This window comes from Amphiprion ocellaris, chromosome 15 (assembly GCF_022539595.1).
Source record: "Amphiprion ocellaris isolate individual 3 ecotype Okinawa chromosome 15, ASM2253959v1, whole genome shotgun sequence".
Lineage (NCBI taxonomy): Eukaryota > Metazoa > Chordata > Actinopteri > Pomacentridae > Amphiprion > Amphiprion ocellaris.
This window is the reverse complement of record NC_072780.1, coordinates 18,849,730-18,865,553: the sequence shown is the minus strand read 5'-3', so window position 1 is coordinate 18,865,553 and position 15,824 is coordinate 18,849,730. Positions and strand designations below refer to the sequence as shown.

Genomic DNA, 15,824 nt, shown 5'->3' with positions numbered 1-15,824 from the left:
ATTGTAATTTATTATATTTTATGTGACAGTTTTAACCCTTTAAAATGAACTACATGCACACATCTGTTAATTAAATTTACCAGGTTTAAAATAATAGCTAAAGAGTATCCCGAATGTTTTTCGAATAGCAGCGATTTAAATAAAAAGGTTACTATTGTTAAACCTTTTTGAGTACAGTCCTGATTGGGGTCTCTTCAGAAAGGAGACTCTTTTTAGTTAGAATGCTGAAACACATTTTTGGGACTGAATATGGTTCATTAAAATGTCCTTTGTTTTATCCCTTGGGAAAAAAAATGCTATATTCACAACCGTTCAAAAGTTTGGGGTCACTTAGAAATGTCCTTATTGTTGAAAGAAAAGCAGCTTTTTTTTAATGACGATAACATTAAATCAATCAGAAATACAGTCTAGACATTGTTACTGTGGTAAATGACTATTCTAGCTGGAAACAGCTGATTTTTAATGGAAAATCTACATAGGAGTACAGAAGAACATTTCCAGCTACCATCACTCCTGTGTTCTAATGCTACATTGTGTTAGCTAATGGTGTTGAAAGGCTAATTGATGATTAGAAAACCCTCATGCAATTATGTTAGCACATGAATGAAAGAGTGAGTTGTCATGGAAACCATGAAATTGCCTGGGTGACCCCAAACTTTTGACACTTTTATATAAAGAAAAGTTTAGTGTTTTCAAAAGATGGTTTGATAACTGAGATTAAGTGAGGATTTATAACAGCCGTATTTGTGCTGCTGCTTTAACCGAAGTTTTTCTTCTTTTTTCCTTTACCTTGTTTGACTTTTTAACATTTTTTGGACTCTGATGTGGCAAAGTCACCCAATAATTCACTAAGGACAAAAGAAAGAAAAAAGAAAGATCTTATGGTTGTTGAATCATAACTTTGAATAGAAACTTTCTGTGTTGTCGCTGCAATGACAGCACTGAATACATTAAACATCCAAGTGTGGCACCTGTTGGTGTTTTTGGTTTATGACCTTACTCTTTTTTAGCATTTTACTCAATTATTCCCTCTTTGTGAGCACCATTCCTGCTGTCTAAAGTCTATTTCTGTGATTGGTGTCACTGACATTTTCAGGTTGCCCCCAGAGATACAGTAAAAGGATGCTGTTATTAGTCCTCCATGTTATTGCTGGGAGAGATGCTGATAGCTCATTGGTCATGCATCAGAAGGTGACACTGGGGTGTGTGAACATCTCATTTTAATTGTGCATTTATAGAGAGAGGAAGTGGCGGCAGAGGAAGAGGGTGATGAGCTCTGAAGTCACACGTCCTCTGACTCTGGGTAAATAATGTTCCTGGCTTGCACCTATCATTAATCCTCTGTCTTTAACACTTACTGTTTGTCAGTGGAAAGTGGCCTCGCTCCTTTTGATCTCCCCCTCTGCCCATTCAGCCCTCTCACTAAAAAAACTCTCCCTCCCAGCAGGTCAGAGCAGAGACAGAGAGGAGCGTCCTACAGCGGAGACTGCAGTTATAAAACCCCGAGCAGACAGCGGGGCCTGCTTCAGATGATCCACCCCAAAAAAGTCATGATTAATATCTGCTAATATTTGCTAATGTCTTTCACGGCTTCCCAGCACAGCCGAAGTCGATCCCTCTTCACGTCAGAGGGAGATGGGCTGAAGTGTGATCTCACTCCATGGCTCTGCTGTTAATATGTGTGTGTGTGTGTGTGTGTGTGTGTGTGTGTGTGTGTGTGTGTGTGTGTGTGTGTGTGTGTGTGTGCGTGTGCACACAGCTGGGGGCTGCAGAGAGGAGATTTAACTGTGTTTTCTCACACACTGGTGTCTGCTGACCTCAGCTGCTCATATTTACATCAGGCAACACCGATCGCACTGAAAAAAAAAGAGGAAACAGAGCAAAAACAAACCTGCAAGGAAGAAAGTCTGAAAGTTCACTCTCTCTACTGTGGCACAAAGTCATGAATAAATGAGAATGTTTCTCTGTTTATGTGTCTCTATATAGTTTTGACTTTATACTATGTGAATCAAAATGTAGAAGTCTTGCTCTACACTACTGTTCAAAAGTCACCCGCACAATGCCATGTTTTCCATGAAAACTCACACTTTAACTCATGCTAACATAACTGGGGTTTTCTGATTATCAATTAGCCTTTCAACACCATTAGCTAACACAATGTAGCATTAGAACACAGAGGAGTGATGGTTGCTGGAAATGTTCCTCTGTACCTCTATGTAGATATTCCATTAAAAGTTTCCACCTAGAATAGTCATTTACTGCATTAACAATTTCTAGATTGTATTTCTGATTCATTTAATGTTATCTTCATTGAAAAAAAAGCTTTTCTTTCAACAATAAGGACATTTCTAAGTGACCCAAACTTCTGAATGGTAGTGTATGTCCACAACTGGAAGGACAGATAGCACACATATAGTGGACAAGTGACCAGAATAAAGATGTGTAAATCAGTGTGTGACCATGGCACTAAAAGGAAATAAAGTAACAGATAAAGCTCAGGAAAAATATTATTTATTTTTATTGCAAAATTCAAGTTTCTAATATAATTAACTAAATGTAAATCAGAATATTAGAAATACTTTATGAATCTACGAGGGGAAATGTGTTTGCTACAGCAGAAAGAGTTTTAAAAAAATAAGAATAATATAAAAAGCAAAATGTCCTATATAAATGATGTACAAATGTTAAAGTGTTTTATAGTGCAAATGTGTACACTTATAATAAAGTGTGCAAATTCAAATTACAGAGTCAAAAAATCAGTGAAAAGTGTTACAATATCATGATTTCATTCAGCACTCCTTACAAATCTGATGTGATTTGGGCCAAGACATCAACTGCAAATCGTAAAACCGTAAATTTTGAATGATTTCTAGACCTTGACAAGTTGTTTTGATCATAAAGTAAAATACTATGTTGTTAAGTTCCAGACACCAGTGACTAAATGTTTTGTGCCTTTCTGGACACTCTGTGATCTGTAAGGTGTAATGTGTAAATGATAAACTGAAGCATAATATTGTTGAAATTTACCTTATTTTTCTTATGAAATTTCAAGTTATTCATAATGTTTTGTGTTTAATGTTCATTAAATGTGAGCATTTTCAGAATGTACTTTTTTGCTGTAGAACAAAGGGAAATTATCATTATTTATAGGCTATTATGCTTAAATGCACACTACAGATCAAATGGAACTGTATGTGGCCCTGGACTAAAATGAGTTTGACACCCCTAAACTAGACAATTGGTTTCATATTCAGTTTTTCATTACAGTAAAGTAATAACAATAAAGGATTTTGTTCCCATAAAAAAAAACTTAAACTGCTGTTGATATCAGACAAAATATTTTTTTTATTTTACCTGTCATACATCACTGTATAATAATCAGACAGACACAGTGATCAGAGGTGATTGTGTGTGTTCCCTAACGGCAGTTTCAGGCTAATTGATGATTAGAAAACCGTTGTGCAATTATGTTAGCACATGAATAAAAGTGTGAGTTTTCATGGATGCATAAAATTGTCTGGGTGGCCTAAAACTTTTGAACGGTAGTGTATGATTACCTTTGAAATGGTGATGCATTTGGTCCTGCAAAAATACTCTCTTTTTGTCCAATTTTAGTCAAAAAGTGTAAAAACTCTCCACTGAAGTGAGACTTGTTCTACCTGCTTTCACAGTGAAATGATTAGTTTGAAGTATTTCTTAAATCCGGTTTCATTTTGGTTAATTGTTGTGTGACAACCTGCAACAAACAATGTAAAAATGAATCTACTTAAAATGACATAAAACAGGTAGCAACTACAGAGAACACTTTAGTCCAAAAATCAGTTAGAAAGCAGTTTATATCTTAAAATGGAGCCACGATGGATTGTCTTTGATATGAAATAATAATTACTACAGTAACATTTCATCTAAACTACTGAATGTTAGAGGAAAAAAGAAAAACAGACCTTTACACTACAACAAAGGAAGTTTACCGTCTTGTTTTTGGATGGGACAAACTTGTTGATTGGAGCTGAAAAATGCTTCACAAAGCTAAGAGCAGATGTTCCAAAAGAAGCCTAATAACTGAATGCATTTAGTGCTTAACCACAGTGTTAAGGTCTGGTAAATAAAAGTACAATATGAGCTGTTCAGGAGTCAGTGATTGCTGAAATGATGTTTCCAAGCCTGGAACTTTCCATCTGCTACAGACTGAAGTGATCTATGTACACATCACACTGATGATTCCTCCTCAGATAGTCCTCCTGAACTCCTCCTAGTAGATCACTTTCTTCTTTTAAAATATTTAGAAAAACTGAATTTATCATGAGGCCTTTTGTCTAATTATATAATCAGTTCATTTAAAGTTATATTGTATTTATTTTTAGTTTATTCCTATGTATTTATTTTATTATTTGTGTCTTTTACCATGTTGTTCTAATTTAATTTGATTTAATTTAATTTAGTTATTGTTGGCTTTTGTGTATTTGTATTTTGTGTATTATTATCATCATCAACAACAACAACAACAACAACAATAACAATAATGTCCATCTCTTCCAGCTACACCAGTCTATGCTGTATAACACCTCTAAATGGCTTCTGTTATTTTTAGTTATTTATTTTTTATTTTTCCTTTGTTGTTTGTTTTCATTACAGATTTAAATGAAACTGGAAAGTGAACACAACACATCGTGAACAGTGTGTTTACTAAATGATTAAATGGAACACTGTGTGCTAATCTTTGTCTTTGCTGCTGTTAGGTAAAGGACCATATCCGCTTATATTTTAACTTTCTTCAGGATTAATGAACTTCTATCTTATCTTACCTTAACTAAAGTCTCACCTAATCTGTTCTTATAACACCTAAAGTATCTTAATCCAAATTAAATCCTGTCTGTGTTTCCTTAGTTTGAAGTAGAAATGCTCTATGGATCTACTGAAAATGTTTCACTGAGGATATTTTCCAGGTTCTTTGCCTAACGTTCTGGTTTCTTAATGTTTTAAAGAGGCTTCTCTGATCCCAACAAGCTCATGTTTATTAATTCATCTCAGCAATGCCTTGCTCTAGATTTACAGTCATTCCTAGATTTCATTTGATGTTTGATGGCATACATTCAGTGCTGACATGACAAACTGTCCTCGTGGTCTCCTCAGCTCGTCTCCTTCATCCAGGACTGGGTCTGTCCCCGTAGTGTCAAAGCTGAGCCTCCTGTCATTAGCATGCCAAAGGTCTCAAGGTCTACTGTAGGGCAGCTAGATGAGGGCCGGCAGGGGCCACAGAGGGGTGGGAGCGTTGGGGGGGCAATTACTGTCCCCACTAATTCTTTTTATCCCTTTCAAAGGGACGGGTGATTAGAAGAGGAAAGTTTAGATTTCCTGAACTTGAAGTGGAAACACGAAAGTGACAGACGAAGCTCAGGACTCAATCCACATCAGGGAGGGCTGGGAATGAGTGTGTGTGAGTGTGAATGTGTGTGTGAATGTGTGTGTGAATGTGTGTGTGTGTGTGTGTGGTAAGGCTTCAGTCTTTACTAGGGGGATGTGAGGAAGTGCTGGTTGGAGAGTTTTGTACTGTATTGTGTTGCACTATATTTTACTGTATCACATCATATTACACTGTAGAATACCAATTCAAATTGTGCTATAACCTATTGCATCTTATCATAATGTACCATATGGTGTACGTATCGTATTTTATTAGAACGTACCATATGGTGTATCGAATCGCACCACATATATCATATTAGTTTGCATAGTATTTGTATCATATCATATCAAACTGTATCGTATTGTATCGTATCATATTAGTTTGCATCATATCGTATTATATCGCATCCCATCATATCATATTGTATTGTAGCAGTGTGCATAGTATTCGTATCGAATCGTATTGTATCATGTTAGTTTGCATAGTATTCATATTGTATCGAATCGCATCGTATTAGCTTGCATAGTAAATGTATTGTTTTGTATCTAATCGAATTGTACTAGTTTGCATAGTATTCGGATCGTAACATATCATATGAAATTGTATCATATATAGTTTGTGTTGTATCATATCGTATCATATTAGTTTGTATCGTATCTTGTCACATCACATCGCATCCCATCATATTGTATTGTATCGTATCACTTCGCGTAGCATTCATATCGTATTGTATTAGTTTGCATAGTATTTGTATCATATTGTATTGAATCGTATTGTAACGTATTGGCTTGCATAGTATTCGTATCATATATATAATCTTATCGAATTGTATTGTATCGTATCGTGTTAGTTTGCATAGAATCGTACTGTATTTTATTGTAGCGTATCATACATACTATTGTATCACAGTGTATCTTATCTTACTGCACTGGATTGTATCATATTGTATGTAATTGTCTGGCAGCTGCAGTTCTTAGATCAGCTGTACATTTTCTAGCAGTAGTATTATACAAATACACTGCAGGTTACTCAACTATTTCCAGCTAAATTACTTTGACTACATTCCGGAGAGAAACATTATACATTTTACTTCACTACATTTATCTGACAGCTCTGGTGTTTTATAGAACCATAACTGATTTAAGGAGCAGTTTATCATATTATAAATTGGCATTTCACTGATCAATTTCATGGGCAAGAAACTTGATAACTGAATAAATTATACTGCATTGTTATCAGCTGCAACACCAACATGCATCCTACATTTTCATACATCAGTGCCTGTTTCTGAGCTACAATATGTAACCACAGAAATAACAAATCTAACCATTTTGTCCTTATTCAAGTGCAGTGAAGTTCAATCTCATTACATTTAGTAAATTCAGAAGTGTTGGTGCCACAGCTTTATTTATTCTGGTATGTCCTTGTGCTCACAGTAACTAATGTTATTTAGATCCTCAAGATGCTAATTTTGGGATCTTCTAGCACTTCTGTATGTGCTGCTGCTAAACAAGCTCAGAGAAGTGACCTAATAATGACACCTTTAAATCAGCTGAGTTGAAAATGCAGTGAAACAGAGGGAACGCATTTCCACCGTTTTATTTCCTCTTTTTTCTATTTCTTCCTCTGCTGTCTTCGATAATTGATGGCTTATTTGATTTGAAATGCATCAACATGAGCTGAGAAGACACAAAAATAACAATTCCACTGACAAAATAAACAAGAAAAACAGAAAGCGTCCTTATATTGACTCATTAATATGAACTTTCCTCTCCAGCAATAAGGTTCATTTTTGGTTGAACCATTGTTTCAGTATTAAAACCTTCCTGGGCAGCAGACAGGGCTATATTTACTATTCAGAAATGTCTTCTTTAAAACTCTTTTTCTAGTAATTTGGGCTATTTTTTAATAAGGGAGAGATAAATAGACACTGTACAAGGAGATTTTACAGTTTTATAGGATATCCTCACTATTTTTGGATGCAAAGTGTTCCAGTATTCATCGGTTATTACAAAATAAAAGGCTTCTCAACCACAATCTACAGAAGCATGGAAACTTTAAACAATTAATAACCAAAAAAGAGAAATTAAACAATAAGAAAATCTTAAACTTTGAAAGAAAAAAAGAAAAATAGAACCCTTTTGATGTTTGCCCAAATTTTTTCTGAATGTGTCAAAGGACAGATAGAAACTGGTGCCATAAAATAGACAAGAAAAGTGCAGTACCAAGGCTGCTCAGTTGTTCTATCATCTCCAATTGCTGAAATCTTGAAAAAAATTGTGCCAGAAATCACGGCACCATAGAATGTTGCCATTTGATATAGATGTACCCACAAACACAATGACCTTGTGCTGAGCACAAGTGTGTGTTATGCTTGTGTACGTTATGTACGGATACTGAATCGCATGACCTAAATATGTAGCAGGCGACGGGAATTGATGGGACTCCCCACAATTTAATCAGTTGTTCCTCGTATGATTTCCGATGTAAGTCCTGATAAGTCCGCAGTGATGGATTTGTAGTAGGATCACAATCATGTGATCCTCAGCAGGCAGCTGTCGTAGTGTTCACTTGTTGTCATAGTAACAGCGACACCGTGCCACTACCTTGCAATGATACAGAAATCTTTAACAAATCCATAAATACAGACTATAAGCTGCATCACTGCCAAAATCTAATCACTTGGTCCTTGTGTCATTTCTGACCTTCCCTAAAAATTTCACCCAAATCGGTTAGTCCTTTTTTGAGTAATGTTGCTAACAGACAGACAGACAGACAGACAGACAGAAAAACGGTCATTACATAACTCTGCTGCATTCCTTGGTGGAACAATACAAAATAATATGACACAAAAGAAGTCAGTAGATCTTTACTGATAGAAGGTGTGCTCCATCACTGAACAGTATTATCTTTTCATCAGACAAATTGTTAAATGTATTCTATCCCTTTAGGCCTGACAGTGTTTTATTATTGTCCATATCAGTAAAATTGTATCTTTTATTGCTGTGTTATTTTGTCCAGCAACCGTCTTATGTCATAGTTCATGAAAAATGACTTTGTGTGTTTGTATGAGAGAGAGAGTGTGTTTTTTCTTCCCAGGGCTGACTCATCCGCCTCCCCGTGTTTACTTATTTAGGCCAGCGAAGTTCTCTGGAAAATATGCATCGTTATAACTGTCTCTTTGTGAAGCACCAGACCTCTGCAATATTTCTCACCTAGGTGAGTGTGTGCTGATGCCAGAGCAGAGCCCTGCATCGGTTAACCCTCAGCCTGCCGGACAGCAGCAGCAGCAGCAGCAGCAGCAGCAGCAGCAGCAGCAGTGTGTGTGTGTTTATGTGGAGAGAAAAGCTGTGGGAAACCTCAGGTGGCTTTTCAAGCAAACTTCATATCTCGGAGCAGACGTTCGCTCACCGTGTGGGACCGAGATGCTCCTCCTTTAGCCCAGCTTCGCCTGTCAGTCATGTTGCGAGGATGTTTTGTGTTGTTTTGTGCTTTAATCATTCTCGCCCCGGCAACACCCGACAAACACACAGCTGAAGCTCGAGCCAAGAGAGTGTTTTGTTGCTGCAGCTACAGTCGACTCATCCCTGACTTACCAAACAGGCATGACCGCCGCATGAATCCTAGCTTATGAGGAAGCTTCCAGTTGCGAGTCCGTCGGGGGTCAGCAGAGCCTGAAGGCCGGTCTGGGGTGGGGGGTTATATTCTGTATGCAGCCGCTTTTTAACACTCTCTGTCTCCTTCTCTACGCCCTGCAAAATAAAAAGGAAGAGGCTGCTGAATGATACGGGATGGAAAGGTGTGAGAGAACCCCTTTACATTTATGGCCTCTGTAGAACTGGAGGAAGTGGTGTAGTAAAGTGGAGTCGCGCTCCAAAGCCTTCACCCAATTCCAAGTACATCACAGACAGTGGAACCAGAGGGAAACAACAAGAACAAGGAGGCTGAAACCTAAACACCTTTGTTTAGATCGACCGGTACAATTAATATAAGTATTATGCTGAATACTGTACACCAGGTGATATATAATATTATATAAATTCAATTCATTTTCAGTTCAATATTGGCATAAATATCCATCAAAGATGAACTAATTCCAAAATAATACTAAAAAAAGCACACAACAATGCAAATTATGAAGTGGAATATAGAAATAAAATGATAGAGTTGCAAGAGTTGTTCTTTCTACCTGATATGTTGTACTTGAGATCTTTGGTGTAGGTTTGGTTTGAAGATTAGTGGCGACACATTAAGCAGGAATCTGGGAGTTCTCCAGTTTGCTGGAACTTGCTTTCCTCATTTGTGCTTTTTTTTTTTTTTTTTTTACATCCGTTTATAGACTTCCATCACTCATATGTGTTTTAACAAGATTTCTTCTCATGCTGGAAACTTTCTACACATTTACAAAATATCTCACACATATCAGTGTTTGATATGCTGCAGAAAAAAACAACTGCATGTATAGTTTTTTTTTAGAAAACAAGTGCACATGTTCAACATAAAGTCGCCACTAAAATCCATGTATGTGCTTGAGATGATAATGTATAAAAGGGTAAGTTATGAGGTATGAGCTATGACTCTTCAGTGAGGCTTTTAAAACTGCAAACTAATAAAAATGTAACTTACTTTCATTTTGTGTGTGTGTGCGTGTGTGTGTGTGTGTGTGTGTGTGTGTGTGTGTGTGTGTGTGTGTGTGTGTGTGTGTGTGTGTGTGTGTGTTGCATCTTTTTGTGCTACAGAACTAAAATGTTGTTGATCATTATTTACAGCAGGGGTGTCAAACATCGCAGTGTCCAACCCGCCCTACTTTGCAGAGACATTAACTGAAAATTGTAAATTTATAAACCTGTAAATTTTAAATAATTTCTAGACCTTGCAAGTTGTTTTGATCATAAAGTTAAATACTATGTCGTTCAGTTCCAGATACCTGTGACTAAATGCATTGTGCCTTTATAGATAAACTGTGATCTGTAAGTTGTAATGTGTAAATGATAAACTGAGGCATAATGTTGTTGAAACTGAACTCATTTTAAAATAATTTTTCTTCAGAAATTTGAGGTTGTTCTTAATGTTTTGCATTATTTGTCACTTTTGCAATGCTCTGTTCTTTTGCCATATGCTGCCACTTGCACAGTTTTTGTACATTTTTTGTAAAGATTTCTATTTAAGTCTTTTAATCCACTATTTAGTTATTTTTTATTCTCATTTTATTTTCTTAACTCATTTATCTTGTATGGTTAAAAATCATCTGGAATTTCATTGTACACTGTGTATAATGACAATAAAGCTTTTGAAAATCTTATCTTAAAAAGTTCACTAAATGTAAACATTTTCAAAATGCATTTTTTTTGTACTAAAACAGAGGGAAGCATTCAGAGTTTTGGTTACTTATAGGTTATTATGCTGTGATTTTACTGGCCTGGCCTACTTGAGATCAAACTGTCCTGAAAGTGGCCCCTGAACTGAAATGAGTTTAACACCCCTGATTAACAAGAACTGTCAAATAAATCTCCCATGTGTGATCATTTTAACCCTCCAGCTGTGCTCTCAGTTGATGCTGTTATTTATTCCCTGAGGCCTTCGGCTGCAAGTCTGAAGAAAACAGACACACCTATAAGATCATGTAGCACTTCAGCAGCCCACATATTCAAATAGGTCAGCTTATACTAAAAAATGTTATCATTGATCATTTAAATATAGTACAAAATCAGCGACAGTTACACAATGAGTACAGTGGACAAGAATCCAGAGAATGATAGGAAATAAATGAACCTCTGCTCTGTTTTCTGAAGAATCTAATTGTTAAATTTACAGTATTTTCATCTGACATGTGGTGAAAATAGAAAGTAGCAGAAAAATGCAAACGAAAAAAGTTACTCTAACGTGCAGAACAGTTCCATCAGTGGGAAACATATTTGAAAGTGAATAAAGTCCCACAACACTAAATTCAGCAGCTTCTGCCTTGTAATGGATCACGTCACTGAATCAGATTCAACCAGCTGGTTTCCACTTACCGTGTGAGGTGGACTTAAGAGATTTGGTGTTAAATTATAGCAGACTGAGACTGTTACAGCAGAATTAGCCTCTGCCTGGCTGAAATATTTAATATCAGAGGGAACCCTGGAGGCCCATTTTGCAAATCCAGGCATCACTTGTGGGCCGTCCACACTTTGGCACAACAGGAACACAGTCTCCCCTAATGGCCCTTAGTCAGTAAACACAAGTCCTCTGCCATGTGGATTTGGGGCAACAAAAGATTAGCACTATTTGCAAATATACAACTGAGTTCAAAGGCACAGCTCTCTTTCCTCACTTCCCTTCTTTTGTTTGCTCACGCAGCTTTGAATGGCATCAGCTTCAACACTCTCATAGCCTTCCAGGTATCAAATTATAAATCCTAAACTTCATCCAAGCTGTAATTTCATTTGTTAAGTCATTCTTTGAACACTTTAAAACATTTCAAAGAGCTGATGTTTTTCTTTTAAATTCTTACTTATAAGTCAAATTTGAATTTATAAATTCTAAACATTTGCAGAATTTTGGAGAGCGGCTCAGGTTGGAGTGGGGCCGGCCTTTGGAGAAGCTGGTCACAGAGGAGGCGAGGTGTGTGCGCGCAAACCACGCCCCACGTCCCCATGAGGTCCCTGGGGGCCCTTAAATGAGGAGGCCTCTGGGTGTAGACACCAGTATCCATCGGGCCTGTCTCGGAGTCCCATCAGCATAACGTCTCGGATTTAGGTCTATCAGCACAGCTTGGAAATATGACTTCTTCCAACCCCGACCAGCGCCTGGAGCATCTCCTGAGCGCCGTGGAGAGCGAGTTCCAGAAGGGCAGCGAGAAGGGAGACGCGTCCGAGAGGGATATTAAACTGACGCTGGATGACGCAGACTTATGGAACAAGTTTAAAGAGTTAACCAACGAGATGATCGTGACAAAGACGGGGAGGTAGGTTCAATGCAGCAGACTGTGGAGAGGCCGCTGCTGGCGCACAGGTCGGGCACATTTTACGCACGACGCTTTTCATAGTTAGGAGTTCAGGTTCGTTTGTAAAAAGATTGTTAATTTCAAAAACTGGTTTTCAAACCTACATAAGAGACTCACATATACACAAGTTCTCTGTCAAAAGTTCCCCACGGGCCTTGGAGGCCTCGGGAGGTTTATAAAAATGGCACGAAACTTGCTTGTGTGATTAATCTGCAAGAGATCAACGTGTTTAAACAAAGCAGAATTCCCTCACAAACCAATTGTTCCAAATTCCATCTTTGTTTTCCAGGAGGATGTTTCCAGTTCTCAGGGCCAGCGTCACCGGCCTGGACCCGAACGCCATGTATTCGGTGCTGCTGGATTTCGTTGCCGCGGACAACAACCGCTGGAAATACGTGAACGGGGAGTGGGTCCCCGGTGGCAAACCGGAACCCCAAAGCCCCAGCTGCGTCTACATCCACCCGGACTCCCCCAACTTCGGAGCGCACTGGATGAAGGCGCCCGTCTCCTTCAGCAAAGTCAAACTCTCCAATAAACTGAACGGCGGCGGACAGGTGAGGCACCGTTAATACGCACCATTTTTGCGCGAAGAAATATTAATTATGGGATAAGCAAATCTTTAAAAATATTAAATTTATGATACATCACTTTTGTAAATTAGTCCTTAAGTGTTTGATGTAACAGAGAAGCAAACACATTAAGTTTTTCAGTCAACAGCTACTCATATTTCTCACTTAAATTGTTCAGATTTGTCAGAATTGGACACATAACTAAAAAATGTGGCTCATTTATCTCTAGAGAAAGACAATCTATTCAAGGAATCCTGTGATTTTTTTCCTGGCGTCACTGGATTTATGCCACTTTTACTGAGCTTGATATCAGAAAAACCCAAGACTCATAAAAAAAATGAACTAATGGTGACATTACCTTCAATGTTTCCACAGATCATGCTGAATTCTCTGCACAAATACGAGCCTCGGATACACATCGTGAAGGTTGGAGGCATCCAGAAGATGATCAGCAGCCAGTCTTTCCCTGAAACGCAGTTCATCGCTGTCACCGCCTACCAGAATGAAGAGGTCATTTGTACAACGATCACCAACTTCCTCACTGAGAAACCTCGTCAGCCGTGATGTCTTTTAAATATCAAATGAAATGCTAATAGCTGTATATCTCCTACAGATCACTGCCTTGAAGATCAAGCACAATCCCTTTGCTAAAGCCTTTCTGGACGCTAAAGAGAGGTACAGACTGAAACTTCAACTTATCCTCAAGCTGCTAAGTTCGTATGTGAGAAGCAGAGTAGCTAATGTTGTTTTTGATTTCAGGAGCGACCACAAAGAAGTCCCTGATCACAGCGCAGACAATCAGCAGTCTGGCTACTCTCAACGTGAGTTTCATGTGTCTTCTTTAGGTTTAAAATCTATAAAAGTAGACAGCACGGGTGTCTCTACTGGACGTCCGAATCGTACTGTATGTTTAGGATGTGCTCAGCTGTTCTAATCAAGTCAAATGCTTATTAATCTTAACTATTTGTACTCTGATGTGTGACTGAATGGCTCATCTGCTCTCTGCAGTTGGAGGTTGGTTCCTCCCCGGCCAGAGTCCCATCTGCCCCAGCAGCAGCCCCCCTCAGTTCAGCAGCACAGCCGGACACTCCTCTGGCTCCTACTGCGAGCGCTACTCCAGCCTGAGGAGCCACAGAGCAGCTCCATATCCCAGCCACTACCCCCACCGCACCTCCAGCTCAAGTGAGACCCTCCTCAGACCCCATCTATTACAGTATTGGTGTTAAAAATGCATATGAATAAAAACTAGAACCGGCATTAATTTGTACCTCGTTTTCAGACAACTACATGGACAACACTTCAGGGACTCTGCCGACTCATGACAGCTGGTCTGCTCTCCAGATCCCCAACTCCACAGGCATGGGCACTCTGTCCCACACCACCAACTCCACATCTAACTCTAGGTGAGCCTCTTAGCCTTTTAACACGTTTATCTTTGTGTCAGAGGCAATTTAAAAGTACTTCAGTGTCACTGGAGCATCGCTGGTTACATGTTACGGGTTGAGAAAGCCCAATAATCTGTGATGTCATCCTGCGCGACCCCACATTTTTACCAACAAAATATTAAATCAAACCAACCCTCTCGTCCACAGTCAGTACCCCAGCCTCTGGTCAGTAGCCGGCACCACCCTCACCCCTTCAGGCTCGGCCTCCGGCTCCATACCCGGAGGCCTGACCTCCCAGTTCCTGAGGGGTTCTTCCTACACGGGACTGACCTCCTCGCTGCCCGTCTCCTCACCCTCCTCCATGTACGACCCCAGCCTCAGCGAGGTCGGTGTTGGGGAAGCCCAGTTCGAGAGCTCCATCGCCAGGCTGACCGCCACCTGGGCGCCTGTAGCTCAGAGCTACTGAAGCTTTGACTCTGCTGCCCGGCCGTCGTCTCTGGAGGCTGGAGACACCTGAAGCAGCATAAAGACAGAAACACAGGTCCTGGAGAAGAGGTGGAAAAGTCACAAGACCTGCAAGGCTGTTTGTGATAAGCCGTAGCGTATCCATTCCAAAGATCTACTGAACAAAGCTGATGTGCAAAGACAGAACTTGAAAGACAATCCGTCTCAGTTTCACCCTACGATAAGCAGCAGTAGAACAGCTGCACAGTGAGAACTCTTTGCTCTTAGTCAGTCCCAACATGCTTATTACACCTTTTTAACATGTTTATTACCTTTTTGACTCCACACAACCAGCATCAACTGAACAATCATTGGCATTTTGTTTTTATTCTTAACTATATAAGAAAAAAAAGGTTCTGCTAACATATATGTGTACATGTGTGTATATAGAATAAATTAACGTTCTGTGTTATCAATATAAATGTGGTTTTTCTCTGATTGCAATACAAATGTTCCACGTTGAAAGACACAAGTGCCTTCTGCATCCTGGCAGGGTTTTGTCGAACAAGAAGACGCCCCTGCACAAAAGCGTGTACATAAACTATGTATTTGTATTTTAACTCGCTGTGAGTTTTATTTATGTCATTTAATAATAAATTAAAAATGTTTTGTTTTCTCAGATATCATTTTGTCCGTTTTTCACTCAGTACTTTGGATTGGAAGCAGTAAGATGTATGGTTTCTCTTTTGTTTTTTGTCTGAAATCAAACTAAATTTCACAAAGTAATAAATATGAGCAAAATTAAAGATAAAACATCATCTATACTTATGCTAAAATCTGCGATCTGTGGGGTCAAAGGGCAAACAGGGGCCACTGTGTTTTAATTAATAGGAAACCATTCAGGGGTCATGCAGCAGACTCCTGTTCTCATTTTAAAGCCTATGGGTTTAGTCTCGAGGTGTAAGTCTCACTTTGCCTTCACGCATCAAACCACAGTCATCAAACTTTTGCCCCTGCAATATGAGCTTTCTTTA

General features: G+C 38.8%; 1 protein-coding gene across 1 annotated transcript; it reads left to right on the top strand.

The window, feature by feature from the left end:
- The first annotated feature begins 12,096 nt into the window (after window positions 1-12,096).
- Window positions 12,097-15,471, top strand: tbxta (T-box transcription factor Ta). The gene is made up of 8 exons (XM_023267791.3): window positions 12,097-12,353; window positions 12,682-12,946; window positions 13,337-13,471; window positions 13,575-13,636; window positions 13,721-13,782; window positions 13,970-14,143; window positions 14,241-14,364; window positions 14,554-15,471. Exons 1-8 carry the CDS (start codon window positions 12,169-12,171, stop codon window positions 14,810-14,812), a joined length of 1,266 nt encoding a protein of 421 aa, XP_023123559.1. The 5' UTR covers window positions 12,097-12,168; the 3' UTR covers window positions 14,813-15,471.
- Window positions 15,472-15,824: the final 353 nt, after the last annotated feature.

Coding starts and splice junctions, on each gene's coding strand:
- tbxta (XM_023267791.3), top strand. CDS start 12,169: ATGACTTCTTCCAACCCCGACCAGCGCCTGGAGCATCTCCTGAGCGCC. Junction 13,472..13,574: donor CCGCCTACCAGAATGAAGAG/GTCATTTGTACA, acceptor TATCTCCTACAG/ATCACTGCCTTGAAGATCAA. Junction 14,365..14,553: donor AACTCCACATCTAACTCTAG/GTGAGCCTCTTA, acceptor TCTCGTCCACAG/TCAGTACCCCAGCCTCTGGT.